The sequence below is a fragment of the Haliotis rufescens genome, unplaced genomic scaffold (genome assembly GCF_023055435.1).
Source record: "Haliotis rufescens isolate VD_foot unplaced genomic scaffold, xgHalRufe1.0.p SCAF_1, whole genome shotgun sequence".
NCBI lineage: Eukaryota > Metazoa > Mollusca > Gastropoda > Lepetellida > Haliotidae > Haliotis > Haliotis rufescens.
The window spans coordinates 10306928-10333575 of record NW_025963779.1 but is presented as its reverse complement, the minus strand read 5'-3'; the positions used below and the strand labels follow the sequence as shown (position 1 = coordinate 10333575).

The 26648-nt window shown below is 36.1% G+C and overlaps 2 protein-coding genes across 2 annotated transcripts in view; one reads left to right on the top strand and one right to left on the bottom strand.

Annotated features, from left to right (window-relative positions):
* LOC125384434 (sacsin-like) overlaps window positions 1-16667 on the top strand; it is a 35673-nt gene extending 19006 nt beyond the window's left edge. The window contains exon 7 of the mRNA XM_048403614.1: window positions 313-16667. Coding sequence (XP_048259571.1) covers window positions 313-600 — 288 coding nt within the window. The 3' untranslated portion in view covers window positions 601-16667. The remainder of the gene's footprint in view (window positions 1-312) is intronic.
* A 7884-nt stretch (window positions 16668-24551) lies between these two features.
* Window positions 24552-25853, bottom strand: LOC125380089 (uncharacterized protein F54H12.2-like). Its single transcript, XM_048396477.1, has one exon. It carries the CDS (start codon window positions 25851-25853, stop codon window positions 24552-24554), a length of 1302 nt encoding a protein of 433 aa, XP_048252434.1.
* Window positions 25854-26648: the final 795 nt, after the last annotated feature.

The window sequence follows — 26648 nt, the reverse complement described above, 5'->3', positions numbered from 1 at the left end:
GTACATGTGGACTTTCTGTGTTGTTGACAGCTAAATGTCACTTAAAACCTCAAGCAGAGATTAAATTTAAGTTTGATATTTACTTAGCCCATCCTCAAAATGAAAATAGAAAACTTGAGCTAACCTATTATTACTTAATATGAGTATATGTTAGTGTGCACCATATCATAGATGACCATCAATGATACATCTTTAATTATGTCGAGACACTGTACCAAGGTACCAAGAAAGAACGTGATAACTATGTCTGCTATTCTGGTTTCTACAATACATCATTCATACACACAGTTAAACAATAGGTGTGTGTTTCAGGCGTGTGATAAGGCAGTCAAGGCCCTTCTGTACTACAGAGACGCAAAGGAAGGAGATGAGCAGAGGACACATGATCTCTCCTTGGTGGTGTACAAACTGAAGGACAAGAGCATGCGAGACATGGTTTACAAACTGCTGAGCATTGTACAGAATACCAGCCATGCACAGTACCCAAAGAAACTGAAGTTCCCTTACATACCAGCAGAGACATTTTCCCATACAAATGCAAGGGAGGCTTGTGATATATCGGAACGTGTTCTCCAGAGAGCGGGTGAGCTCATTGGTTGAAAAAGGGAAGACATATGTTTAAAGCATTAAGGACATCATGAACATTGACCGAATACACCCTAGACCTGAATGACATTTGATAATAGGTTTACAGTGATACATGACAAATTATGTATGGAAGATGTTTGTTTGTGTGTCTAATGTGAACATACATGATTTTATCATGGCCTTAAATAAGCTGTATTTGAAAGAGTCCATTTATGTGTTTCTGGCTCAAACCTAAAGCAAGTATGTATAAATCTATGCACATAATGATCATATTGTCAGAAATTAAAATGAATAGGACGAACATTGTAGAACAATGTATATGTATCTATGCCCATACCAAGTGGATTTCACACACCTGCCCTGCGGTGGATATGATATTTCCTTGTTTCTTCTATGTATTTTAACTCATGATTTCAATGTGTTTGTTTTAAACAGTAGTTTCTTCCAATGTGCTTTTTTTGTGTGTGAGTGGACTTGATAACCATCTGTACATTTTCGTACAACATCATAAAATCGCCTCTCACTTAAATACTTGAATATATTGAACATATTTATTGAAACTTTTCAGCACTGTAAATAGCCATGTATATAACTTGTATTTGAGAGGCCAACTTGTAGTAGTGATTGGGGATATATTCTGTTTCACATAGCAATTTGGACAAAACAAATCCTGCTAATAAAGCAGTGAGAAGACTTCATCATAACCCTGTATATATAATGAATGATGCTGTATTTTGTAGTTTGAAGGTTGAACTCTGCTATTGGTAGAGATTGATTTGATTATGTCACTTCTATTGCATACAGCGACACGCATGCTGCATTTTAAGTGGATTTTCGGAATTGATTTTCATCTTTATAAAAGTGAATGGTGTTGATAAGGTGCACTTGAATCAACCCTGAAATGTGTAATTGAATATTGCTGAACGATTAAGAATTGTACATATTTTGTAGATGAGATATATTATTTCTGTAGGAGATATTAGCCACACTTTCTGTTATGTGAATTGAGCTTAATATGGACATAAACCTAGGCAGGAAAAAAATAATCTAGAAATTTACTTTTTTGTAATGTCCTTATGTCCTTAAAGGCTGACTCTGTTCAGAATGACAGAGAGAGGTATCAAGATATCAGACATGTCCTTATATTTACATTCACAAGATATGTTATGGGGTTGAGTTTTAGAGTGAGTGAAAGCTGTCTGTTGTTATGGATGCATGCTATACCGATGGAAGGTGATACGGGAGCAGTAGTACAATGTATATGTATCTATGCCCATACCAAGTGGATTTCACACACCTGACCTGAAGTGGATATGATATTTCCTTGTTTCTTCTATGTATTTTAACTCATGATTTCAATGTGTTTGTTTTAAAACAGTAATTTCTTCCAATGTGCCTTTTTTGTGTGTGAGTGGACTTGATAACCATCTGTACATTTTTGTCACATGAATTTACCCAGTACAACATCATAAAATCGCCTCTCACTTAAATACTTGAATATATTGAACATATTTATTGAAACTTTTCAGCACTGTAAATAGCCATGTATATAACTTGTATTTGAGAGGCCAACTTGTAGTAGTGATTGGGGATATATTCTGTTTCACATAGCCATTTGGACAAAACAAATCCTGCTAATAAAGCAGTGAGAAGACTTCATCATAACCCTGTATATTTAATGAATGATGCTGTAATTTGTAGTTTGAAGGTTGAACTCTGCTATTGGTAGAGATTGATTTGATTATGTCACATCAAATTGCATACAGCAACACGCATGCTGCATTTTAAGTGAATTTTCGGAATTGATTTTCATCTTTATAAAAGTGAATGGTGTTGATAAGGTGCACTTGAATCAACCCTGAAATGTGTAATTGAATATTGCTGAACAATTAAGAATTGTACATATTTTGTAGATGAGATACATTATTTCTGTAGGAGATATTAGCCACACTTTCTGTTATGTGAATTGAGCTTAATGTGGACATAAACCTAGGCAGGAAAAAAATAATCTAGAAATTTACTTTTTTGTAATGTCCTTATGTCCTTAAAGGCTGACTCTGTTCAGAATGACAGAGAGAGGTATCAAGATATCAGACATGTCCTTATTTTTACATTCACAAGATATGTTATGGGGTTGAGTTTTAGAGTGAGTGAAAGCTGTTTGTTGTTATGGATGCACGCTATACCGATGGAAAGTGATACGGGAGCAGGTGTTTGGAGAAGTGTATAGAATGAAAGTGTGTAGGCCTTGTTAACATGGGAATGCTGGGCATTTTGGACACTGTCCCTACTGCCCTTAAATCTCTCCAATTAGTATGAAAGTACTGTAATGTATTATGAGTGCTACAAACCCTGTATTTTGTTGCATTGGTGAGGATGCCAGAGTATTATATTTTTGTTCAAATTCTGATGAATGGCTACTGAAAAATAGACTTATATTTACAGTGAAATGAACTGGTAATATGTTGTTAAGCCTGAAGTGAACCTGAAGCAAGTATGCATAAATTTATGTATATAATGATCAAATTGTCAGAAATGAAAATGACAAACTTTGTTGTATAATATATATGTATCTATGCCCATACCAAGTGGATTTCACACGCCTGACCTGCAGTGGATATGATATTTCCTTGTTTCTTCTATGTATTTTAACTCATGATTTCAATGTGTTTGTTTTAAAACAGTAATTTCTTCCAATGTGCCTTTTTTGTGTGTGAGTGGACTTGATAACCATCTGTACATTTTTGTCACATGAATTTATCCAGTACAACATCATAAAATCGCCTCTCACTTAAATACTTGAATATATTGAACATATTTATTGAAACTTTTCAGCACTGTAAATAGCCATGTATATAATTTGTATTTGAGAGGCCAACTTGTAGTAGTGATTGGGGATATATTATGTTTCACATAGCCATTTGGACAAAACAAATCCTGCTAATAAAGCAGTGAGAAGACTTCATCATAAACCCTGTATATATAATGAATGATGCTGTAATTTGTAGTTTGAAGGTTGAACTCTGCTATTGGTAGAGATTGCTTTGATTATGTCACTTCTATTGCATACAGCAACACGCATGCTGCATTTTAAGTGAATTTTCGGAATTGATTTTCATCTTTATAAAAGTGAATGGTGTTGATAAGGTGCACTTGAATCAACCCTGAAACGTGTAATTGAATATTGCTGAACAATTAAGAATTGTACATATTTTGTAGACGAGATAGTTTATTTCTGTAGGAGATATTAGCCACACTTTCTGTTATGTGAATTGAGCTTAATATGGACATAAACCTAGGCAGGAAAAAAAATAATCTAGAAATTTACTTTTTTGTAATGTCCTTATGTCCTTAAAGGCTGACTCTGTTCAGAATGACAGAGAGAGGTATCAAGATATCAGACATGTCCCTATTTTTACATTCAGAACATATGTTATGAGGTTGAGTTTTAGAGTGAGTGAAAGCTGTTTGTTGTTATGGATGCATGCTATACCGATGGAAGGTGATACGGGAGCAGGTGTTTGGAGAAGTGAAACCAAAAGGGAGTATGTATAAATCTATGCACATAATGATCATATTGTCAGAAATTAAAATGAATAGGACAAACTTTGTTGTATAATATATATGTATCTATGCCCATACCAAGTGGATTTCACACACCTGACCTGCAGTGGATATGATATTTCCTTGTTTCTTCTATGTATTTTAACTCATGATTCCAATGTGTTTGTTTTAAAACAGTAGTTTCTTCCAATGTGCCTTTTGTGTGTGTGAGTGGACTTGATAACCATCTGTACATTTTTGTCACATGAATTTATCCAGTACAACATCATAAAATCGCCTCTCACTTAAATACTTGAATATATTGAACATATTTATTGAAACTTTTCAGCACTGTAAATAGCCATGTATATAACTTGTATTTGAGAGGCCAACCTGTAGTAGTGATTGGGGATATATTATGTTTCACATAGCCACTTGGACAAAACAAATCCTGCTAATAAAGCAGTGAGAAGACTTCATCATAAACCCTGTATATATAATGAATGATGCTGTAATTTGTAGTTTGAAGGTTGAACTCTGCTATTGGTAGAGATTGCTTTGATTATGTCATTTCTATTGCATACAGCAACACGCATGCTGCATTTTAAGTGAATTTTCGGAATTGATTTTCATCTTTATAAAAGTGAATGGTGTTGATAAGGTGCACTTGAATCAACCCTGAAATGTGTAATTGAATATTGCTGAAATATTAAGAATTGTACATATTTTGTAGACGAGATAGTTTATTTCTGTAGGAGATATTAGCCACACTTTCTGTTATGTGAATTGAGCTTAATATGGACATAAACCTAGGCAGGAAAAAAAATAATCTAGAAATTTACTTTTTTGTAATGTCCTTATGTCCTTAAAGGCTGACTCTGTTCAGAATGACAGAGAGAGGTATCAAGATATCAGACATGTCCCTATTTTTACATTCAGAACATATGTTATGAGGTTGAGTTTTAGAGTGAGTGAAAGCTGTTTGTTGTTATGGATGCATGCTATACCGATGGAAGGTGATACGGGAGCAGGTGTTTGGAGAAGTGAAACCAAAAGGGAGTATGTATAAATCTATGCACATAATGATCATATTGTCAGAAATTAAAATGAATAGGACAAACTTTGTTGTATAATATATATGTATCTATGCCCATACCAAGTGGATTTCACACACCTGACCTGCAGTGGATATGATATTTCCTTGTTTCTTCTATGTATTTTAACTCATGATTCCAATGTGTTTGTTTTAAAACAGTAGTTTCTTCCAATGTGCCTTTTGTGTGTGTGAGTGGACTTGATAACCATCTGTACATTTTTGTCACATGAATTTATCCAGTACAACATCATAAAATCGCCTCTCACTTAAATACTTGAATATATTGAACATATTTATTGAAACTTTTCAGCACTGTAAATAGCCATGTATATAACTTGTATTTGAGAGGCCAACCTGTAGTAGTGATTGGGGATATATTATGTTTCACATAGCCACTTGGACAAAACAAATCCTGCTAATAAAGCAGTGAGAAGACTTCATCATAAACCCTGTATATATAATGAATGATGCTGTAATTTGTAGTTTGAAGGTTGAACTCTGCTATTGGTAGAGATTGCTTTGATTATGTCATTTCTATTGCATACAGCAACACGCATGCTGCATTTTAAGTGAATTTTCGGAATTGATTTTCATCTTTATAAAAGTGAATGGTGTTGATAAGGTGCACTTGAATCAACCCTGAAATGTGTAATTGAATATTGCTGAACAATTAAGAATTGTACATATTTTGTAGACGAGATACATTATTTCTGTAGGAGATATTCCAAAGATAATCTAGAAATTTACTTTTTTGTAATGTCCTTATGTCCTTAAAGGCTGACTCTGTTCAGAATGACAGAGAGAGGTATCAAGATATCAGACATGTCCCTATTTTTACATTCAGAACATATGTTATGAGGTTGAGTTTTAGAGTGAGTGAAAGCTGTTTGTTGTTATGGATGCATGCTATACCGATGGAAGGTGATACGGGAGCAGGTGTTTGGAGAAGTGAAACCAAAAGGGAGTATGTATAAATCTATGCACATAATGATCATATTGTCAGAAATTAAAATGAATAGGACAAACTTTGTTGTGTAATATATATGTATCTATGCCCATACCAAGTGGATTTCACACACCTGACCTGCAGTGGATATGATATTTCCTTGTTTCTTCTATGTATTTTAACTCATGATTCCAATGTGTTTGTTTTAAAACAGTAGTTTCTTCCAATGTGCCTTTTGTGTGTGTGAGTGGACTTGATAACCATCTGTACATTTTTGTCACATGAATTTATCCAGTACAACATCATAAAATCGCCTCTCACTTAAATACTTGAATATATTGAACATATTTATTGAAACTTTTCAGCACTGTAAATAGCCATGTATATAACTTGTATTTGAGAGGCCAACCTGTAGTAGTGATTGGGGATATATTATGTTTCACATAGCCACTTGGACAAAACAAATCCTGCTAATAAAGCAGTGAGAAGACTTCATCATAAACCCTGTATATATAATGAATGATGCTGTAATTTGTAGTTTGAAGGTTGAACTCTGCTATTGGTAGAGATTGCTTTGATTATGTCATTTCTATTGCATACAGCAACACGCATGCTGCATTTTAAGTGAATTTTCGGAATTGATTTTCATCTTTATAAAAGTGAATGGTGTTGATAAGGTGCACTTGAATCAACCCTGAAATGTGTAATTGAATATTGCTGAAATATTAAGAATTGTACATATTTTGTAGACGAGATAGTTTATTTCTGTAGGAGATATTAGCCACACTTTCTGTTATGTGAATTGAGCTTAATATGGACATAAACCTAGGCAGGAAAAAAAATAATCTAGAAATTTACTTTTTTGTAATGTCCTTATGTCCTTAAAGGCTGACTCTGTTCAGAATGACAGAGAGAGGTATCAAGATATCAGACATGTCCCTATTTTTACATTCAGAACATATGTTATGAGGTTGAGTTTTAGAGTGAGTGAAAGCTGTTTGTTGTTATGGATGCATGCTATACCGATGGAAGGTGATACGGGAGCAGGTGTTTGGAGAAGTGAAACCAAAAGGGAGTATGTATAAATCTATGCACATAATGATCATATTGTCAGAAATTAAAATGAATAGGACAAACTTTGTTGTATAATATATATGTATCTATGCCCATACCAAGTGGATTTCACACACCTGACCTGCAGTGGATATGATATTTCCTTGTTTCTTCTATGTATTTTAACTCATGATTCCAATGTGTTTGTTTTAAAACAGTAGTTTCTTCCAATGTGCCTTTTGTGTGTGTGAGTGGACTTGATAACCATCTGTACATTTTTGTCACATGAATTTATCCAGTACAACATCATAAAATCGCCTCTCACTTAAATACTTGAATATATTGAACATATTTATTGAAACTTTTCAGCACTGTAAATAGCCATGTATATAACTTGTATTTGAGAGGCCAACCTGTAGTAGTGATTGGGGATATATTATGTTTCACATAGCCACTTGGACAAAACAAATCCTGCTAATAAAGCAGTGAGAAGACTTCATCATAAACCCTGTATATATAATGAATGATGCTGTAATTTGTAGTTTGAAGGTTGAACTCTGCTATTGGTAGAGATTGCTTTGATTATGTCATTTCTATTGCATACAGCAACACGCATGCTGCATTTTAAGTGAATTTTCGGAATTGATTTTCATCTTTATAAAAGTGAATGGTGTTGATAAGGTGCACTTGAATCAACCCTGAAATGTGTAATTGAATATTGCTGAACAATTAAGAATTGTACATATTTTGTAGACGAGATACATTATTTCTGTAGGAGATATTCCAAAGATAATCTAGAAATTTACTTTTTTGTAATGTCCTTATGTCCTTAAAGGCTGACTCTGTTCAGAATGACAGAGAGAGGTATCAAGATATCAGACATGTCCCTATTTTTACATTCAGAACATATGTTATGAGGTTGAGTTTTAGAGTGAGTGAAAGCTGTTTGTTGTTATGGATGCATGCTATACCGATGGAAGGTGATACGGGAGCAGGTGTTTGGAGAAGTGAAACCAAAAGGGAGTATGTATAAATCTATGCACATAATGATCATATTGTCAGAAATTAAAATGAATAGGACAAACTTTGTTGTGTAATATATATGTATCTATGCCCATACCAAGTGGATTTCACACACCTGACCTGCAGTGGATATGATATTTCCTTGTTTCTTCTATGTATTTTAACTCATGATTCCAATGTGTTTGTTTTAAAACAGTAGTTTCTTCCAATGTGCCTTTTGTGTGTGTGAGTGGACTTGATAACCATCTGTACATTTTTGTCACATGAATTTATCCAGTACAACATCATAAAATCGCCTCTCACTTAAATACTTGAATATATTGAACATATTTATTGAAACTTTTCAGCACTGTAAATAGCCATGTATATAACTTGTATTTGAGAGGCCAACTTGTAGTAGTGATTGGGGATATATTATGTTTCACATAGCCACTTGGACAAAACAAATCCTGCTAATAAAGCAGTGAGAAGACTTCATCATAAACCCTGTATATATAATGAATGATGCTGTAATTTGTAGTTTGAAGGTTGAACTCTGCTATTGGTAGAGATTGCTTTGATTATGTCATTTCTATTGCATACAGCAACACGCATGCTGCATTTTAAGTGAATTTTCGGAATTGATTTTCATCTTTATAAAAGTGAATGGTGTTGATAAGGTGCACTTGAATCAACCCTGAAATGTGTAATTGAATATTGCTGAACAATTAAGAATTGTACATATTTTGTAGACGAGATACATTATTTCTGTAGGAGATATTCTAAAGATAATCTAGAAATTTACTTTTTTGTAATGTCCTTATGTCCTTAAAGGCTGACTCTGTTCAGAATGACAGAGAGAGGTATCAAGATATCAGACATGTCCCTATTTTTACATTCAGAACATATGTTATGAGGTTGAGTTTTAGAGTGAGTGAAAGCTGTTTGTTGTTATGGATGCATGCTATACCGATGGAAGGTGATACGGGAGCAGGTGTTTGGAGAAGTGAAACCAAAAGGGAGTATGTATAAATCTATGCACATAATGATCATATTGTCAGAAATTAAAATGAATTGGACAAACTTTGTTGTATAATATATATGTATCTATGCCCATACCAAGTGGATTTCACACACCTGACCTGAAGTGGATATGATATTTCCTTGTTTCTTCTATGTATTTTAACTCATGATTCCAATGTGTTTGTTTTAAAACAGTAGTTTCTTCCAATGTGCCTTTTGTGTGTGTGAGTGGACTTGATAACCACCTGTACATTTTTGTCACATGAATTTATCCAGTACAACATCATAAAATCGCCTCTCACTTAAATACTTGAATATATTGAACATATTTATTGAAACTTTTCAGCACTGTAAATAGCCATGTATATAACTTGTATTTGAGAGGCCAACTTGTAGTAGTGATTGGGGATATATTATGTTTCACATAGCCACTTGGACAAAACAAATCCTGCTAATAAAGCAGTGAGAAGACTTCATCATAAACCCTGTATATATAATGAATGATGCTGTAATTTGTAGTTTGAAGGTTGAACTCTGCTATTGGTAGAGATTGCTTTGATTATGTCATTTCTATTGCATACAGCAACACGCATGCTGCATTTTAAGTGAATTTTCGGAATTGATTTTCATCTTTATAAAAGTGAATGGTGTTGATAAGGTGCACTTGAATCAACCCTGAAATGTGTAATTGAATATTGCTGAACAATTAAGAATTGTACATATTTTGTAGACGAGATACATTATTTCTGTAGGAGATATTCTAAAGATAATCTAGAAATTTACTTATTTGTAATGTCCTTATGTCCTTAAAGGCTGACTCTGTTCAGAATGACAGAGAGAGGTATCAAGATATCAGACATGTCCCTATTTTTACATTCAGAACATATGTTATGAGGTTGAGTTTTAGAGTGAGTGAAAGCTGTTTGTTGTTATGGATGCATGCTATACCGATGGAAGGTGATACGGGAGCAGGTGTTTGGAGAAGTGAAACCAAAAGGGAGTATGTATAAATCTATGCACATAATGATCATATTGTCAGAAATTAAAATGAATTGGACAAACTTTGTTGTATAATATATATGTATCTATGCCCATACCAAGTGGATTTCACACACCTGACCTGAAGTGGATATGATATTTCCTTGTTTCTTCTATGTATTTTAACTCATGATTCCAATGTGTTTGTTTTAAAACAGTAGTTTCTTCCAATGTGCCTTTTGTGTGTGTGAGTGGACTTGATAACCACCTGTACATTTTTGTCACATGAATTTATCCAGTACAACATCATAAAATCGCCTCTCACTTAAATACTTGAATATATTGAACATATTTATTGAAACTTTTCAGCACTGTAAATAGCCATGTATATAACTTGTATTTGAGAGGCCAACTTGTAGTAGTGATTGGGGATATATTATGTTTCACATAGCCACTTGGACAAAACAAATCCTGCTAATAAAGCAGTGAGAAGACTTCATCATAAACCCTGTATATATAATGAATGATGCTGTAATTTGTAGTTTGAAGGTTGAACTCTGCTATTGGTAGAGATTGCTTTGATTATGTCATTTCTATTGCATACAGCAACACGCATGCTGCATTTTAAGTGAATTTTCGGAATTGATTTTCATCTTTATAAAAGTGAATGGTGTTGATAAGGTGCACTTGAATCAACCCTGAAATGTGTAATTGAATATTGCTGAACAATTAAGAATTGTACATATTTTGTAGACGAGATACATTATTTCTGTAGGAGATATTCTAAAGATAATCTAGAAATTTACTTATTTGTAATGTCCTTATGTCCTTAAAGGCTGACTCTGTTCAGAATGACAGAGAGAGGTATCAAGATATCAGACATGTCCCTATTTTTACATTCAGAACATATGTTATGAGGTTGAGTTTTAGAGTGAGTGAAAGCTGTTTGTTGTTATGGATGCATGCTATACCGATGGAAGGTGATACGGGAGCAGGTGTTTGGAGAAGTGAAACCAAAAGGGAGTATGTATAAATCTATGCACATAATGATCATATTGTCAGAAATTAAAATGAATTGGACAAACTTTGTTGTATAATATATATGTATCTATGCCCATACCAAGTGGATTTCACACACCTGACCTGAAGTGGATATGATATTTCCTTGTTTCTTCTATGTATTTTAACTCATGATTCCAATGTGTTTGTTTTAAAACAGTAGTTTCTTCCAATGTGCCTTTTGTGTGTGTGAGTGGACTTGATAACCATCTGTACATTTTTGTCACATGAATTTATCCAGTACAACATCATAAAATCGCCTCTCACTTAAATACTTGAATATATTGAACATATTTATTGAAACTTTTCAGCACTGTAAATAGCCATGTATATAACTTGTATTTGAGAGGCCAACTTGTAGTAGTGATTGGGGATATATTATGTTTCACATAGCCACTTGGACAAAACAAATCCTGCTAATAAAGCAGTGAGAAGACTTCATCATAAACCCTGTATATATAATGAATGATGCTGTAATTTGTAGTTTGAAGGTTGAACTCTGCTATTGGTAGAGATTGCTTTGATTATGTCATTTCTATTGCATACAGCAACACGCATGCTGCATTTTAAGTGAATTTTCGGAATTGATTTTCATCTTTATAAAAGTGAATGGTGTTGATAAGGTGCACTTGAATCAACCCTGAAATGTGTAATTGAATATTGCTGAACAATTAAGAATTGTACATATTTTGTAGACGAGATACATTATTTCTGTAGGAGATATTCTAAAGATAATCTAGAAATTTACTTTTTTGTAATGTCCTTATGTCCTTAAAGGCTGACTCTGTTCAGAATGACAGAGAGAGGTATCAAGATATCAGACATGTCCCTATTTTTACATTCAGAACATATGTTATGAGGTTGAGTTTTAGAGTGAGTGAAAGCTGTTTGTTGTTATGGATGCATGCTATACCGATGGAAGGTGATACGGGAGCAGGTGTTTGGAGAAGTGAAACCAAAAGGGAGTATGTATAAATCTATGCACATAATGATCATATTGTCAGAAATTAAAATGAATTGGACAAACTTTGTTGTATAATATATATGTATCTATGCCCATACCAAGTGGATTTCACACACCTGACCTGAAGTGGATATGATATTTCCTTGTTTCTTCTATGTATTTTAACTCATGATTCCAATGTGTTTGTTTTAAAACAGTAGTTTCTTCCAATGTGCCTTTTGTGTGTGTGAGTGGACTTGATAACCATCTGTACATTTTTGTCACATGAATTTATCCAGTACAACATCATAAAATCGCCTCTCACTTAAATACTTGAATATATTGAACATATTTATTGAAACTTTTCAGCACTGTAAATAGCCATGTATATAACTTGTATTTGAGAGGCCAACTTGTAGTAGTGATTGGGGATATATTATGTTTCACATAGCCACTTGGACAAAACAAATCCTGCTAATAAAGCAGTGAGAAGACTTCATCATAAACCCTGTATATATAATGAATGATGCTGTAATTTGTAGTTTGAAGGTTGAACTCTGCTATTGGTAGAGATTGCTTTGATTATGTCATTTCTATTGCATACAGCAACACGCATGCTGCATTTTAAGTGAATTTTCGGAATTGATTTTCATCTTTATAAAAGTGAATGGTGTTGATAAGGTGCACTTGAATCAACCCTGAAATGTGTAATTGAATATTGCTGAACAATTAAGAATTGTACATATTTTGTAGACGAGATACATTATTTCTGTAGGAGATATTCTAAAGATAATCTAGAAATTTACTTTTTTGTAATGTCCTTATGTCCTTAAAGGCTGACTCTGTTCAGAATGACAGAGAGAGGTATCAAGATATCAGACATGTCCCTATTTTTACATTCAGAACATATGTTATGAGGTTGAGTTTTAGAGTGAGTGAAAGCTGTTTGTTGTTATGGATGCATGCTATACCGATGGAAGGTGATACGGGAGCAGGTGTTTGGAGAAGTGAAACCAAAAGGGAGTATGTATAAATCTATGCACATAATGATCATATTGTCAGAAATTAAAATGAATTGGACAAACTTTGTTGTATAATATATATGTATCTATGCCCATACCAAGTGGATTTCACACACCTGACCTGAAGTGGATATGATATTTCCTTGTTTCTTCTATGTATTTTAACTCATGATTCCAATGTGTTTGTTTTAAAACAGTAGTTTCTTCCAATGTGCCTTTTGTGTGTGTGAGTGGACTTGATAACCATCTGTACATTTTTGTCACATGAATTTATCCAGTACAACATCATAAAATCGCCTCTCACTTAAATACTTGAATATATTGAACATATTTATTGAAACTTTTCAGCACTGTAAATAGCCATGTATATAACTTGTATTTGAGAGGCCAACTTGTAGTAGTGATTGGGGATATATTATGTTTCACATAGCCACTTGGACAAAACAAATCCTGCTAATAAAGCAGTGAGAAGACTTCATCATAAACCCTGTATATATAATGAATGATGCTGTAATTTGTAGTTTGAAGGTTGAACTCTGCTATTGGTAGAGATTGCTTTGATTATGTCATTTCTATTGCATACAGCAACACGCATGCTGCATTTTAAGTGAATTTTCGGAATTGATTTTCATCTTTATAAAAGTGAATGGTGTTGATAAGGTGCACTTGAATCAACCCTGAAATGTGTAATTGAATATTGCTGAACAATTAAGAATTGTACATATTTTGTAGACGAGATACATTATTTCTGTAGGAGATATTCTAAAGATAATCTAGAAATTTACTTTTTTGTAATGTCCTTATGTCCTTAAAGGCTGACTCTGTTCAGAATGACAGAGAGAGGTATCAAGATATCAGACATGTCCCTATTTTTACATTCAGAACATATGTTATGAGGTTGAGTTTTAGAGTGAGTGAAAGCTGTTTGTTGTTATGGATGCATGCTATACCGATGGAAGGTGATACGGGAGCAGGTGTTTGGAGAAGTGAAACCAAAAGGGAGTATGTATAAATCTATGCACATAATGATCATATTGTCAGAAATTAAAATGAATAGGACAAACTTTGTTGTATAATATATATGTATCTATGCCCATACCAAGTGGATTTCACACACCTGACCTGAAGTGGATATGATATTTCCTTGTTTCTTCTATGTATTTTAACTCATGATTCCAATGTGTTTGTTTTAAAACAGTAGTTTCTTCCAATGTGCCTTTTGTGTGTGTGAGTGGACTTGATAACCATCTGTACATTTTTGTCACATGAATTTATCCAGTACAACATCATAAAATCGCCTCTCACTTAAATACTTGAATATATTGAACATATTTATTGAAACTTTTCAGCACTGTAAATAGCCATGTATATAACTTGTATTTGAGAGGCCAACTTGTAGTAGTGATTGGGGATATATTATGTTTCACATAGCCACTTGGACAAAACAAATCCTGCTAATAAAGCAGTGAGAAGACTTCATCATAAACCCTGTATATATAATGAATGATGCTGTAATTTGTAGTTTGAAGGTTGAACTCTGCTATTGGTAGAGATTGCTTTGATTATGTCATTTCTATTGCATACAGCAACACGCATGCTGCATTTTAAGTGAATTTTCGGAATTGATTTTCATCTTTATAAAAGTGAATGGTGTTGATAAGGTGCACTTGAATCAACCCTGAAATGTGTAATTGAATATTGCTGAACAATTAAGAATTGTACATATTTTGTAGACGAGATACATTATTTCTGTAGGAGATATTCTAAAGATAATCTAGAAATTTACTTATTTGTAATGTCCTTATGTCCTTAAAGGCTGACTCTGTTCAGAATGACAGAGAGAGGTATCAAGATATCAGACATGTCCCTATTTTTACATTCAGAACATATGTTATGAGGTTGAGTTTTAGAGTGAGTGAAAGCTGTTTGTTGTTATGGATGCATGCTATACCGATGGAAGGTGATACGGGAGCAGGTGTTTGGAGAAGTGAAACCAAAAGGGAGTATGTATAAATCTATGCACATAATGATCATATTGTCAGAAATTAAAATGAATTGGACAAACTTTGTTGTATAATATATATGTATCTATGCCCATACCAAGTGGATTTCACACACCTGACCTGAAGTGGATATGATATTTCCTTGTTTCTTCTATGTATTTTAACTCATGATTCCAATGTGTTTGTTTTAAAACAGTAGTTTCTTCCAATGTGCCTTTTGTGTGTGTGAGTGGACTTGATAACCATCTGTACATTTTTGTCACATGAATTTATCCAGTACAACATCATAAAATCGCCTCTCACTTAAATACTTGAATATATTAAACATATTTATTGAAACTTTTCAGCACTGTAAATAGCCATGTATATAACTTGTATTTGAGAGGCCAACTTGTAGTAGTGATTGGGGATATATTATGTTTCACATAGCCACTTGGACAAAACAAATCCTGCTAATAAAGCAGTGAGAAGACTTCATCATAAACCCTGTATATATAATGAATGATGCTGTAATTTGTAGTTTGAAGGTTGAACTCTGCTATTGGTAGAGATTGCTTTGATTATGTCATTTCTATTGCATACAGCAACACGCATGCTGCATTTTAAGTGAATTTTCGGAATTGATTTTCATCTTTATAAAAGTGAATGGTGTTGATAAGGTGCACTTGAATCAACCCTGAAATGTGTAATTGAATATTGCTGAACAATTAAGAATTGTACATATTTTGTAGACGAGATACATTATTTCTGTAGGAGATATTCTAAAGATAATCTAGAAATTTACTTTTTTGTAATGTCCTTATGTCCTTAAAGGCTGACTCTGTTCAGAATGACAGAGAGAGGTATCAAGATATCAGACATGTCCCTATTTTTACATTCAGAACATATGTTATGAGGTTGAGTTTTAGAGTGAGTGAAAGCTGTTTGTTGTTATGGATGCATGCTATACCGATGGAAGGTGATACGGGAGCAGGTGTTTGGAGAAGTGAAACCAAAAGGGAGTATGTATAAATCTATGCACATAATGATCATATTGTCAGAAATTAAAATGAATAGGACAAACTTTGTTGTATAATATATATGTATCTATGCCCATACCAAGTGGATTTCACACACCTGACCTGAAGTGGATATGATATTTCCTTGTTTCTTCTATGTATTTTAACTCATGATTCCAATGTGTTTGTTTTAAAACAGTAATTTCTTCCAATGTGCCTTTTTTGTGTGTGAGTGGACTTGATAACCATCTGTACAATTTTGTCACATGAATTTACCCAGTACAACATCATAAAATCGCCTCTCACTTAAATACTTGAATATATTGAACATATTTATTGAAACTTTTCAGCACTTTTCAGTACTGTAAATAGCCATGTATGTAACTTGCAATACATATCTCATCTAAAACATCTTTGTTGTATTATGGTTTCTTACAGTTGTTTACGGGGGCATGGTTGGCCCAGTCGCCGAAGGCGCTGCAATTCGCTATGCAGAGTTGTGTCCCTTTGGCACGCCAGAAACCTATGACAGTGTGTTTGAATCTCGGTTCGCCCCGATTTTGTTGTCAGCACAAAACCCTTGCTCGTTGGTTTCACCAAAGTGGTGAACGTCTAAGTCCTGCATCACTTCAGACTTTCCTCCCACATCAAGCTGACACGGAATACTATTCAAGACGGCGTTAAACCCAACTACCTCACTCACTCTTGTGTATGGTTCCGTTTGGTTAACTGGGTTTGTGTTGTGATTGCTTCCGGCTTAGATTTGAAATTTGTTTGAAAGAATGTTACTATGTTCAACCCAAACATCGTGAAGATATCATGCAAACGTATTATCCTTTTGGAAAATAATTGCAAACTACAGACCAACCTGTTGATTTCCTATGTATCCAGAAGCAAAGAACATGTACGGGTGTATGATCTCTGCTGGAAGTTATTTTTGTTGTTGTCAAAGCAATAAACCATGCAGAAACGTAAACCGCCGCATGAAACGGTATGTACCATACATTACATACAGTGAAGTATCTAAAACAATGCTGTGCTCAACTATGCACAGCAAGCGCCATACATGTGATTATGAAGACAACTAATAAAATTTGGCAACAATGCAGTTTACCGGGCGCAGCCCGAGCTCTACCATCCGCTCAATTACCGCGCTATAGTGCCACCGCTGTCTCGTTATATCGTTACCGTGCCTCACGCTCTGGTGACTCTCGCTTCACGATCCAACACCCGTTTTCGGTCTTAGGGAAACTTACACATCTTTACACGCCTTAAGGGCGGGGAAGAATAACTAATTACCCTTAGTTTCAACAGGTTCATTTCAGACCCAAATCAGGAGACAATGATAAATTTGTAAATTATATTTGGATTTATTTATCGCATAACCAGCATTTGCTCCCCTGCATGGGACCACAGACACTCGTATCTTTTGCGCTATGCACGGTACATGGGAACGACAGCACCTTCCCATGTAGCCTTAGACAAGCCGGAAATTCCGATCGGTACCCGCAATGTTTCATCACTTGCAAGATATAAATAGTCCAATAAGCATGGTAAAGTGCAGTAGTCCTACATCCTATACAGTTAATGTGTAGCCTATCTTCCGTCAAGACGACATGAGGTCATTTGGAGTTCTAGCCTACAAACCTGTTTTATTTTCAGCTGCAATCTGCCGCTTTGTGACAGTGTCTTTCAATGACATAACTTCTTCTTGGTCAAGTTTACGTAAGATCGCTTCACATCCCTTCTTTTCTACCCCTTTCATTATGAATTAAAACAAATGTAAATGTTTTAAAAACTCACACGTCTTTCTTACAACCGGATATGTTAAGGGTGAAGGTCACTGCCATAAATTTTATTTTCCGTGCTGTAACGACATTAAACAATTATAACCTGAAATCTAATATATTCACAACTCTATTTCCTTGACATAGGTTCAATCTCAAAACCACGACGACAGTGTTAAAACTGTTTTAGCAATATTATCTATGTTTACGCCATTAACATCGACGTGCGAAAGACGTGAAGCGCCGTAAAATAATCACTCAAAATTCACTCCAGCCTGGTCCCTGGGTGTGCTGCGCTGGCGCTACATACCCAGGGAACCAGGCTGAATTCACTGAAGTTGATGAGTTGGCTTCTCTTGATAGATAGAGGCGAGACAAGAAGAGCTACTTTCGTTGTTTAGAACTTCGAAACAAAGGAAAGCCAGTCATGTAGGATAAATGCAAATGTCTATGCAGTGCATAGATTCCCAGGTACATTTACATATAAGAGCGGAGCGATAATATTTTGTCAAGCGAAATCTACTTCGCTGTGATTAATAAAGCTGTAGTAGCAAGCTTCTAAAGACATGCATGTCAAGTTGACTACTTTTTCAGTGTTATGTTATACACCACGATTGCCCTTTTTTTCGAGAGTGGTAATATGACGCATTGAGAGCGGTAGTAGAGAGAACGTAATACCTTCCGGACAAAAGCATTCCTGTGGAGCGTGGAGCACCAACAAAAGCATTCCTGTGGAGCATAGAATTTCAACAAATTCCTGTGGAGCATGGAATTTTTCTAACAAAAGCATTCCTGTGGAGCGTGGAGCACCAACAAAAGCATTCCTGTGGAGCATAGAATTTCAACAAATTCCTGTGGAGCATGGAATTTTTCTAACAAAAGCATTCCTGTGGAGCGTGGAGCACCAACAAAAGCATTCCTGTGGAGCATAGAATTTCAACAAATTCCTGTGGAGCATGGAATTTTTCTAACAAAAGCATTTCTGTGGAGCGTAGAGTAAAGAAACAAACAAAAGCATTCCTGTTGAGCATAGAGTAAAGAAACAAACAAAAGCATTCTTGTGGAGCATACCACAGAGGCCAGTCAATACCTTTCACACAATAGAAGCAAATTTTGCTAAAGGAGACTAGCAGTAAGGCTGGCTCTGTATATATTCGCTCTGTTCAAACATGTAACTATGTCACCGCACATTAGTATCAATACACTAGGGGTAGCTCTCTCACCCACTCTTTACACGCAAGAGTAAATCTATTCGTGTGTGGGTTTTAGCCGCTGAACCTGTTAACCCTTTCACCGATGTCAATTCATTTATAAACATTTTTCTCTACTTCATTCACGTTTCACTAAGTGTTAAAATATTATGTTATTGTTCATAGCGGTATTCATTCACCTATATCTATTAACCTTTATCTATTAACATTTCTATCACTCTTTAACTTTTTATCTGTTTCAGTGTGCTAACGTAACATTAAGGGTTAAATGTTGCTTTCAGACGATCACCAACTAGATAATATCGCTGTTACTTGTGTTTGCCATTATGTTAGAACTTGAGTAGAAAGTATACATTATACCCATCTGCAGATGTGTAATTCGTATGTTTTCTGCTTTATGACATATAACTAATTGATGTAATAGTAATAATGAAAATAAGTGAACTTACCTTATGACTGTACAACACTGTTTCATTAATCATTCCTCCATATATTCCGTTTGAATTAACCATTTGCTCAGTTCATATTTGGTTTAATCATATTTATTCCATCAATTGTACATGGCTGGATTTAATTTCTTCTTATATATCATCATGTAGTAAACTTAGCTGGAAAAACAACGGTCAAACCGTTCGGCTACACCAGATACCTGCAGACGAACGGCTTACCGGTGTAAGGGAGGTAATACACTATTGACAGTGAAGAAACCATGAACGCTGGCTGGCATGAATACATACACCGAAAGACGGGTGAAGCGAGCGGCCTGCCCTCGTGATCCAAGGGAGGTAACTCGTATCACACTAGTGGCTCATATCACATTGATAGGCCATGAGAGCGAATAACTGCGAATTGAAACATAAAACATACACACCTTCTGATTAAAAATATGCTTTTATTTTAGAAAACACAGTGAGATGCTCGCGTATGTGTCGATAATACCCGCGATGCAATCTACGCCGAAGCAGTCTTTTCCTTTCTCGTCTCACTGAGCATTGTACCCCACGATGGCTGAAAAGGAAGGATAAATTAATAATAATAATAATAATAATAATAATAGCCAAAGCACTTAAAATAGTCCTCCAAAGCAGATAGAATTTGTTCGCGATCTTCAATCAGTTTTCTAAATACACTGCTTTTCAAGGAAATGGTTTTCCTTTCCTTTTTGCTGTTGTAGTTTGAAAGGTGCACCCAAGCATCATCACGGAACAAGTTGATGGACAGACAATGGCCAGCAGCCCACTCAAACGTAGTGTGGATGTGATTGTCAGACATTTTCGAGTAAAGTGTCTTCTCCCGAAATGAACCACTAACACGTTATATTTATACTCACTCTGCAAGTAAGGTGATTCAGCATGTTGTCACTTTCTCACGGGAAAAACTACTTCATTATGTTGCCTTGTTCTTTTCAAATGGTATCAACTGTTACACCTCGCACACAAATGGTGTATACATATACTTCTGACTCACTATACTTTGCTTGTGAGTGATGGTATACGATTTTTAATTAGTACGTTTTCTAGAGAACGAATCCGCAAAGCCACCACTTGTTACTCTCTCGTTTTTGATCAATATCGAGTTTTTAGTAACACACTCTCTATACGGCAGCGTCCGCCCGGAGAGCGGAAGGTCCGGGGTTCGATCCCCGGCCGCGTCATACCAAAAGACGTTAAAAGATGGTACTTGTTGTTACCCTGTCTGGCGCTCGACATTAAGGGGCTAAAACAAGGACTGGTCGGCTCGGAGTCACTATACTGTGTCTGAGTGGGGTATTCATGTTAAACTGCAGCATGGTATCTCAGTGAGCTAGCACTATAAATCGGCATCAGTCCGGACTAGTACAAGCAGCCACACATACACACACACACACACACACACACACACACGTGCATGCACGTCGCTATATAAGTGCAATAATCTTGGACGCGACGTTAAACCCAATTTCACCTCACCTCACCACCTCTCTATACGGCTCTTTCATTAAGTGTATCCCTTTTATGTAGTCTTTCATAATGGAACACCTGTGCTTTTAAAGTGTCACGTTTTCAGTACCATCCCATGGTAAACATTTTCTTAAAAATATTGTATAGCTTGTGTACTCGGTCAAGGTGATTCAGAAGTTCTTAGTACTACCCTAGTATACACCCGCTTGATACATCTGTCTTGAAGCAATCTGAAATAGCAGCCACACCACTCATGTTCATTGTGTGCAGCTGTTTGCACTTAAGTTTGAACTTATATTTCTATAGAGCTCCAAAATGTATAGTTTGTGACGAGTGTATTACTCAATACTTTGATCCTGCAGTGAATGAGCTGCCCCTTCATACCATCTTGGAAAAAGCCAAGAACAGAGGGTAAGCCTTGGGCTAGAGTTTCAGGACCAGCACACTGTGCGTTACAATGACTCTGATTATATGCATAGACATTTCTTCTGTGATGACAGAAAAGAAAGACTTGAGATGCAGCTCAGAGTCCTCATGAACATGGAAGATAGTAATTATTAAAGACGCATGTGTTAGCATTATTTTATTGCTTTACAATCAGAAAGTTACATAGAATACATGTCATGAATTCAATGTGCATGTACAGTTAGAAAGACTGTAGTTTTCTTAATTTTGCAGTAGTATTAGCACCGGGCACACCATGTTGTGCTTGTCGTTTTAGATATCAAGATGATTTTGCCTTCTTTCTTTTGTCGTTCTTTTTCTTTGCATCTGGCTTCTACAAAAGCCGCTTTGGTACATGGAGCATTTTTAAAAGTTTGAGAAAGTCACGGTAGCCTGTAGGAACAGCCCCACGATGCATCACAGTAAAACGAATGAGGTCAATAACGTTAGTTCCGATCTACACATTCTCATTATCTAACACAATTTCTAACTGATCATTCAGTCTGAAGTGAGCGTTTCTGATCTGATCCCTGATAAAGTACCATAGTTTGGTGAGTTTGCCAATCGTTTTAGTTAATGACACATCCTTAAGAAGTAGATCCAGAATCAAGTTCGTATTCGCTTTAATCTGTGCTTCATCATGGGTGATTTTTTCAGGGGTCTCATTCAGTCTCAGAGGACTCGTCTCCCGATCCGGAGTCATTATCTGTTGTTGTTGTTGTTCCTGAGTCGCTGTCTTCTCCTTTTCCTGGTTGTCTATCAGGCGTTGGTATGTGTTCCTGTTCAGGAGAACCATAGGTCTGCTCATGATGTAGGTAATCTAACAGTGCAGCAATGCAAATAGGCAAGATCGAATGATGTCTTATCAACACCTCCTTTTTAATCCGATTGGGAAAACCTTCTTTGGCAGCCAATGTTCTAATGTGAAACCTATGACGGTGCAAGCAAGTTTTATCCATCAGTGAGAGCGGAATATTCCCTTTCAAAATGTTTAACATCATGCTATTAATAGCATGCATTTGTTCACATGACACATATTGTAGTAAAGCTTTCCTCTGCTTCACATTAGCCTGCAGTAGTGTCTGAAGAAAAGACAGATGTTTTTCCAGTAAATCACCCATATTGATGTGAAGAGATCACGATGTGAAATGATCCAACTAGGTTATTGTGACTTTTATATATGTATGCTTAGACCCTAATATTCCTCATACACCATAGCCGATGTCTCTCATTCGGTATTAGAAGCTATCACGTTTATGTAACTACACTGAGGTGATAACCTGAAATGTTCAGTTAGTGGTTCATCTTCTGGCATCCATTTATGTACACGCAATCGACACATGAAACAGTAGACTTTATCTGATTGACCCGTGTAAATGAATCCTGCTTGTGCCATAGTCTTCAGAGACTTTACATTTGCACGGGCCAACTGGCGAAGGACTTTAATCTCTCACAAAAGCTATCCCCATACACTTCAGCATTGGTTGAAATCAATGAACAATCGTTAGCAATATCTTCAAATCGTCCGCAAACATCCATGATGACCTCATTAAGCAACTGATGTGTTCATTGGTAAGACGGGCAACTGGTGGGTATAACTTTCAGCAGTAGCTTTTATTTGGGTTGGTACACAATACATACTTCATCTGGAAAGACACCACTGCGCAGACGCCCATACTGAGGATCGGAATAGGGTGATACGTCAATCATTAAATATTGAAATTTCTTTCCCTCCACTGCGTCACGAAATGATTCAGTAAAATATTTGGCTTGTCCTGGAAATATTTGAGATGCCAAGATTTTATATTCATGTGCAGAACGTGGGTTAGATAGCAAAATGAAGTAGTGTGTATTCATGGAAATAGTTCGGTTACAATCCCCCTTAGGATAAGCAGACTGTTGAATATTTATAACACTGATTCCCCAATGATGAGACAATATAGTGTAGAGATTTAACATCAGTGGACTTTTACATATATCCATCATCATGTCATCCATGACCAACACCATGTTCTTTTCAGATTGCTCAGACCACATTTTCAAATCATTCTCAGTTGGAAGGGAATCCATAAAAAGAATGTTAGAAATGTTTTGCTGCATGTCACTGTAGATGTCTTGCCATACGGCATAGCAGTACACAATAAGGTTGGAAGGTTTGTCAAACATCAGATTAGCTTGCTCTAACAACCTTTTCACCCAAACTGTTTTCCCTGAGGAAGATCCACCAATCACAGATATGGCGGTAGGTGTTTGTATTGGTAAGAGACACTTACGTTCCATGATCTCACTCTGAGCACAATAATTCAACTGTGACAATACAGCTGAGTTACTTATATTTATAGAAAAACTCGAATGACTACACTAATTTTTTTATTTCATTTTGTTAATGGGTTACACAAGTACAGTATTATGTTACATGACACAGGTATGACAAGATAACAAACAATATCTAAAATAATTACAGATACAATTTGACACATGCTCATCATTGTTAAAACGGACTTGCACATCAAATATCTGCACAAGGGTTTGAAGGGTAAGTTCTGTTTTGCATTTATACAACAAATAATATAAACAATAATGACCACAAAGGTTGGATGATGAGGACTGTAACTGTCTTCTGTTGTGCTGGTATTGATTGACATATGTTTTTAAGTACAAGTCAAAAACGGAATTCACTGGCTCACCCAGACTGTCAAACAGTTCCCCTGTATTTCCTTTGAAGTACATAGCCACCCAGTGACGACCCGGTCTTCCAGATGGTTCAGTATTGACAATGAGACCCACTCCACGTGCAAGCAGCATGACTCTAGTTAGCACAGGTAAAGTATCTTTGGCAAACACACCTAAGACATGGTACTTTAAGATGGAGTCGCTTTGAATAGCACATGCAAGGTCAGAGGCTTTCATGTTTTTTACTTCACAAACACGTTCCTGGTCTTGTCAATTTCGATGAGGGAATTTCTTTCACTCAGAACAACACAACTGAGTGTTTCGGTGAGGGCGTATTTGAACTCGATTTCTAGTCGGGTGCTACCGGATTTCAACAGATTCAGATAGTCGGATTCACTGCATACTTTATCAATGTCGAAGACGAACAGGGCACTCCCGAGCAAAAAGTCGCTCCGAGTGATTCCGTTTCTTGTATTTTCTTTCCACAGACACATCCCATCGAACATCTGCACATAGGACTCAACGTCATCTGCCTGCATGGGACGTCCGGGGACACTGGCACCATTGATGTACAGGCTGATGTTTTTCACCATACTAGATTGGAAGTTGTAGGGGTTACCAGTGTAAGATCCATTCAAGCTGTTGCTGAGTACAAAGCCTACGATGTAACGATTAGCAATAGGATTCGACAGATTGTCAATGGTATGTGTCAGTTGAGTGGTGGGGATGCTTGTCACCTTGACCTCACTTTTGGTGTAAGGATACAGAGCATTGCTGTCTTGAAACAAGGTGTTGTGTGCCAAAATAAGAGCTGGATTGACTTTCAGTTTACACACCTTCAGGTAGGTATCAAGAATTTCCACCTTGTAATCTTGACCTGTTTTGCCACTCATCAAACAGAACTGGGGCGAGGAGCGGTACAGCTTCACTGTCAAATCCACTCCATTGACCAAATGTCTGTTCATGTGAAAGATATCTTCATACAATGGCCCCGACATGGTCAAGACTTTACTAGTATTAATGAAACCGCCTCGAGATTGCACTCCTGTATTGAGACAAGTGTAGGGATCAGTCGATTCCAAATCATTGTTGGATTCAGACACATCTTTGTAGAAGAGTTGAGATGACAGCTGTGAAGTTTTAGCTTCTGTTCCATAGTTGAGTAGAGTTTTCATCATGCTCTTGTAAGCATAATGGTTGTTTGTAGAAGATACCAACTGATTCTGCAGGTACACTGACACCTGGGAAAAGAGGGCCTGCAGAAACAAGTTGACAGGGACAATATATTCCTTGTCAACAAGATCAGTGCCATCTTCATGTTTCACCTTGAGCTTCACATGTAGGCGGGTACGGTTCAGGTCAATGTAATCACTTCCAGCATTCGTTACTTGAAATTCCAACGGTGAAGAATCATTGATTTGGCTGAGTGGTCGCACTTCATCAAAATAATGTTGATGGATGCTGGTCTGGTATGGTGGTAAAATAAACAGATTGAGAGAGGGCGGTATCAGTTCCTCAAAGTCTTTATCATTCAATAGTGACATGATTAACTGAAAACGTCGTTTTCTCGAACAGGGGTACACTGGAGAACCTTAGCGGTCTTGGATGGAATGTTATCTGTCTGACGGATCTTCTTTGAAGTGGTGATTCGATCATCTGCAGCTCGTTTTAAAGACTTCCATCGCTTTTCTTTGGAATTTGCTCTCTCAACAATATTCTACATCTCTGATGTCACTTCCAGTTTGATCTTGGGTTCTTCGGTCTTCACTTGAAGTCGTGTCAGGATCACTTTCACCTGTGGTTTACCATTCACTAAGGCAGATGTTCCTTTCATGTGTTTCTTGAAATAGTGGGTCCATTTGACATAATCGGGAACATACAAAGGTGTGGACTCCATGGTTAATCAATGAAGGGATACCGTCTCAAGTGCAGTGTCACATATGTCACTTCCTTTAGAAATGAGGGTGACATGCCGTTACTGGCCTTTATACGCACCTCTATGTGTGGAGATTCTTTGACTTTAATCGGAATATTGTATTCATGGGCAAAGCTATAGTAAGGACCTTGTCTGATATCAAGCCGTCTCAATAAAGGCAACTGCTGTTCACCTGCCAAAGAACTATCACACAGATTGCATAACACGTCCACATATGGATCATTCATGTGGGTGATGTCAAGTTTACCAAAATTAATCTCCGTTAAAGACACAACCCAGAATCCATCAAAATTCAACCTTTGATTTAGTTTGACACGAAAATGATAAGGCGTATTCTCGTTAAAATAAGATTGTTTGGAGTCTGAGCTTTTGAGAAATATGTACCTTTCAATCAGATATCTTT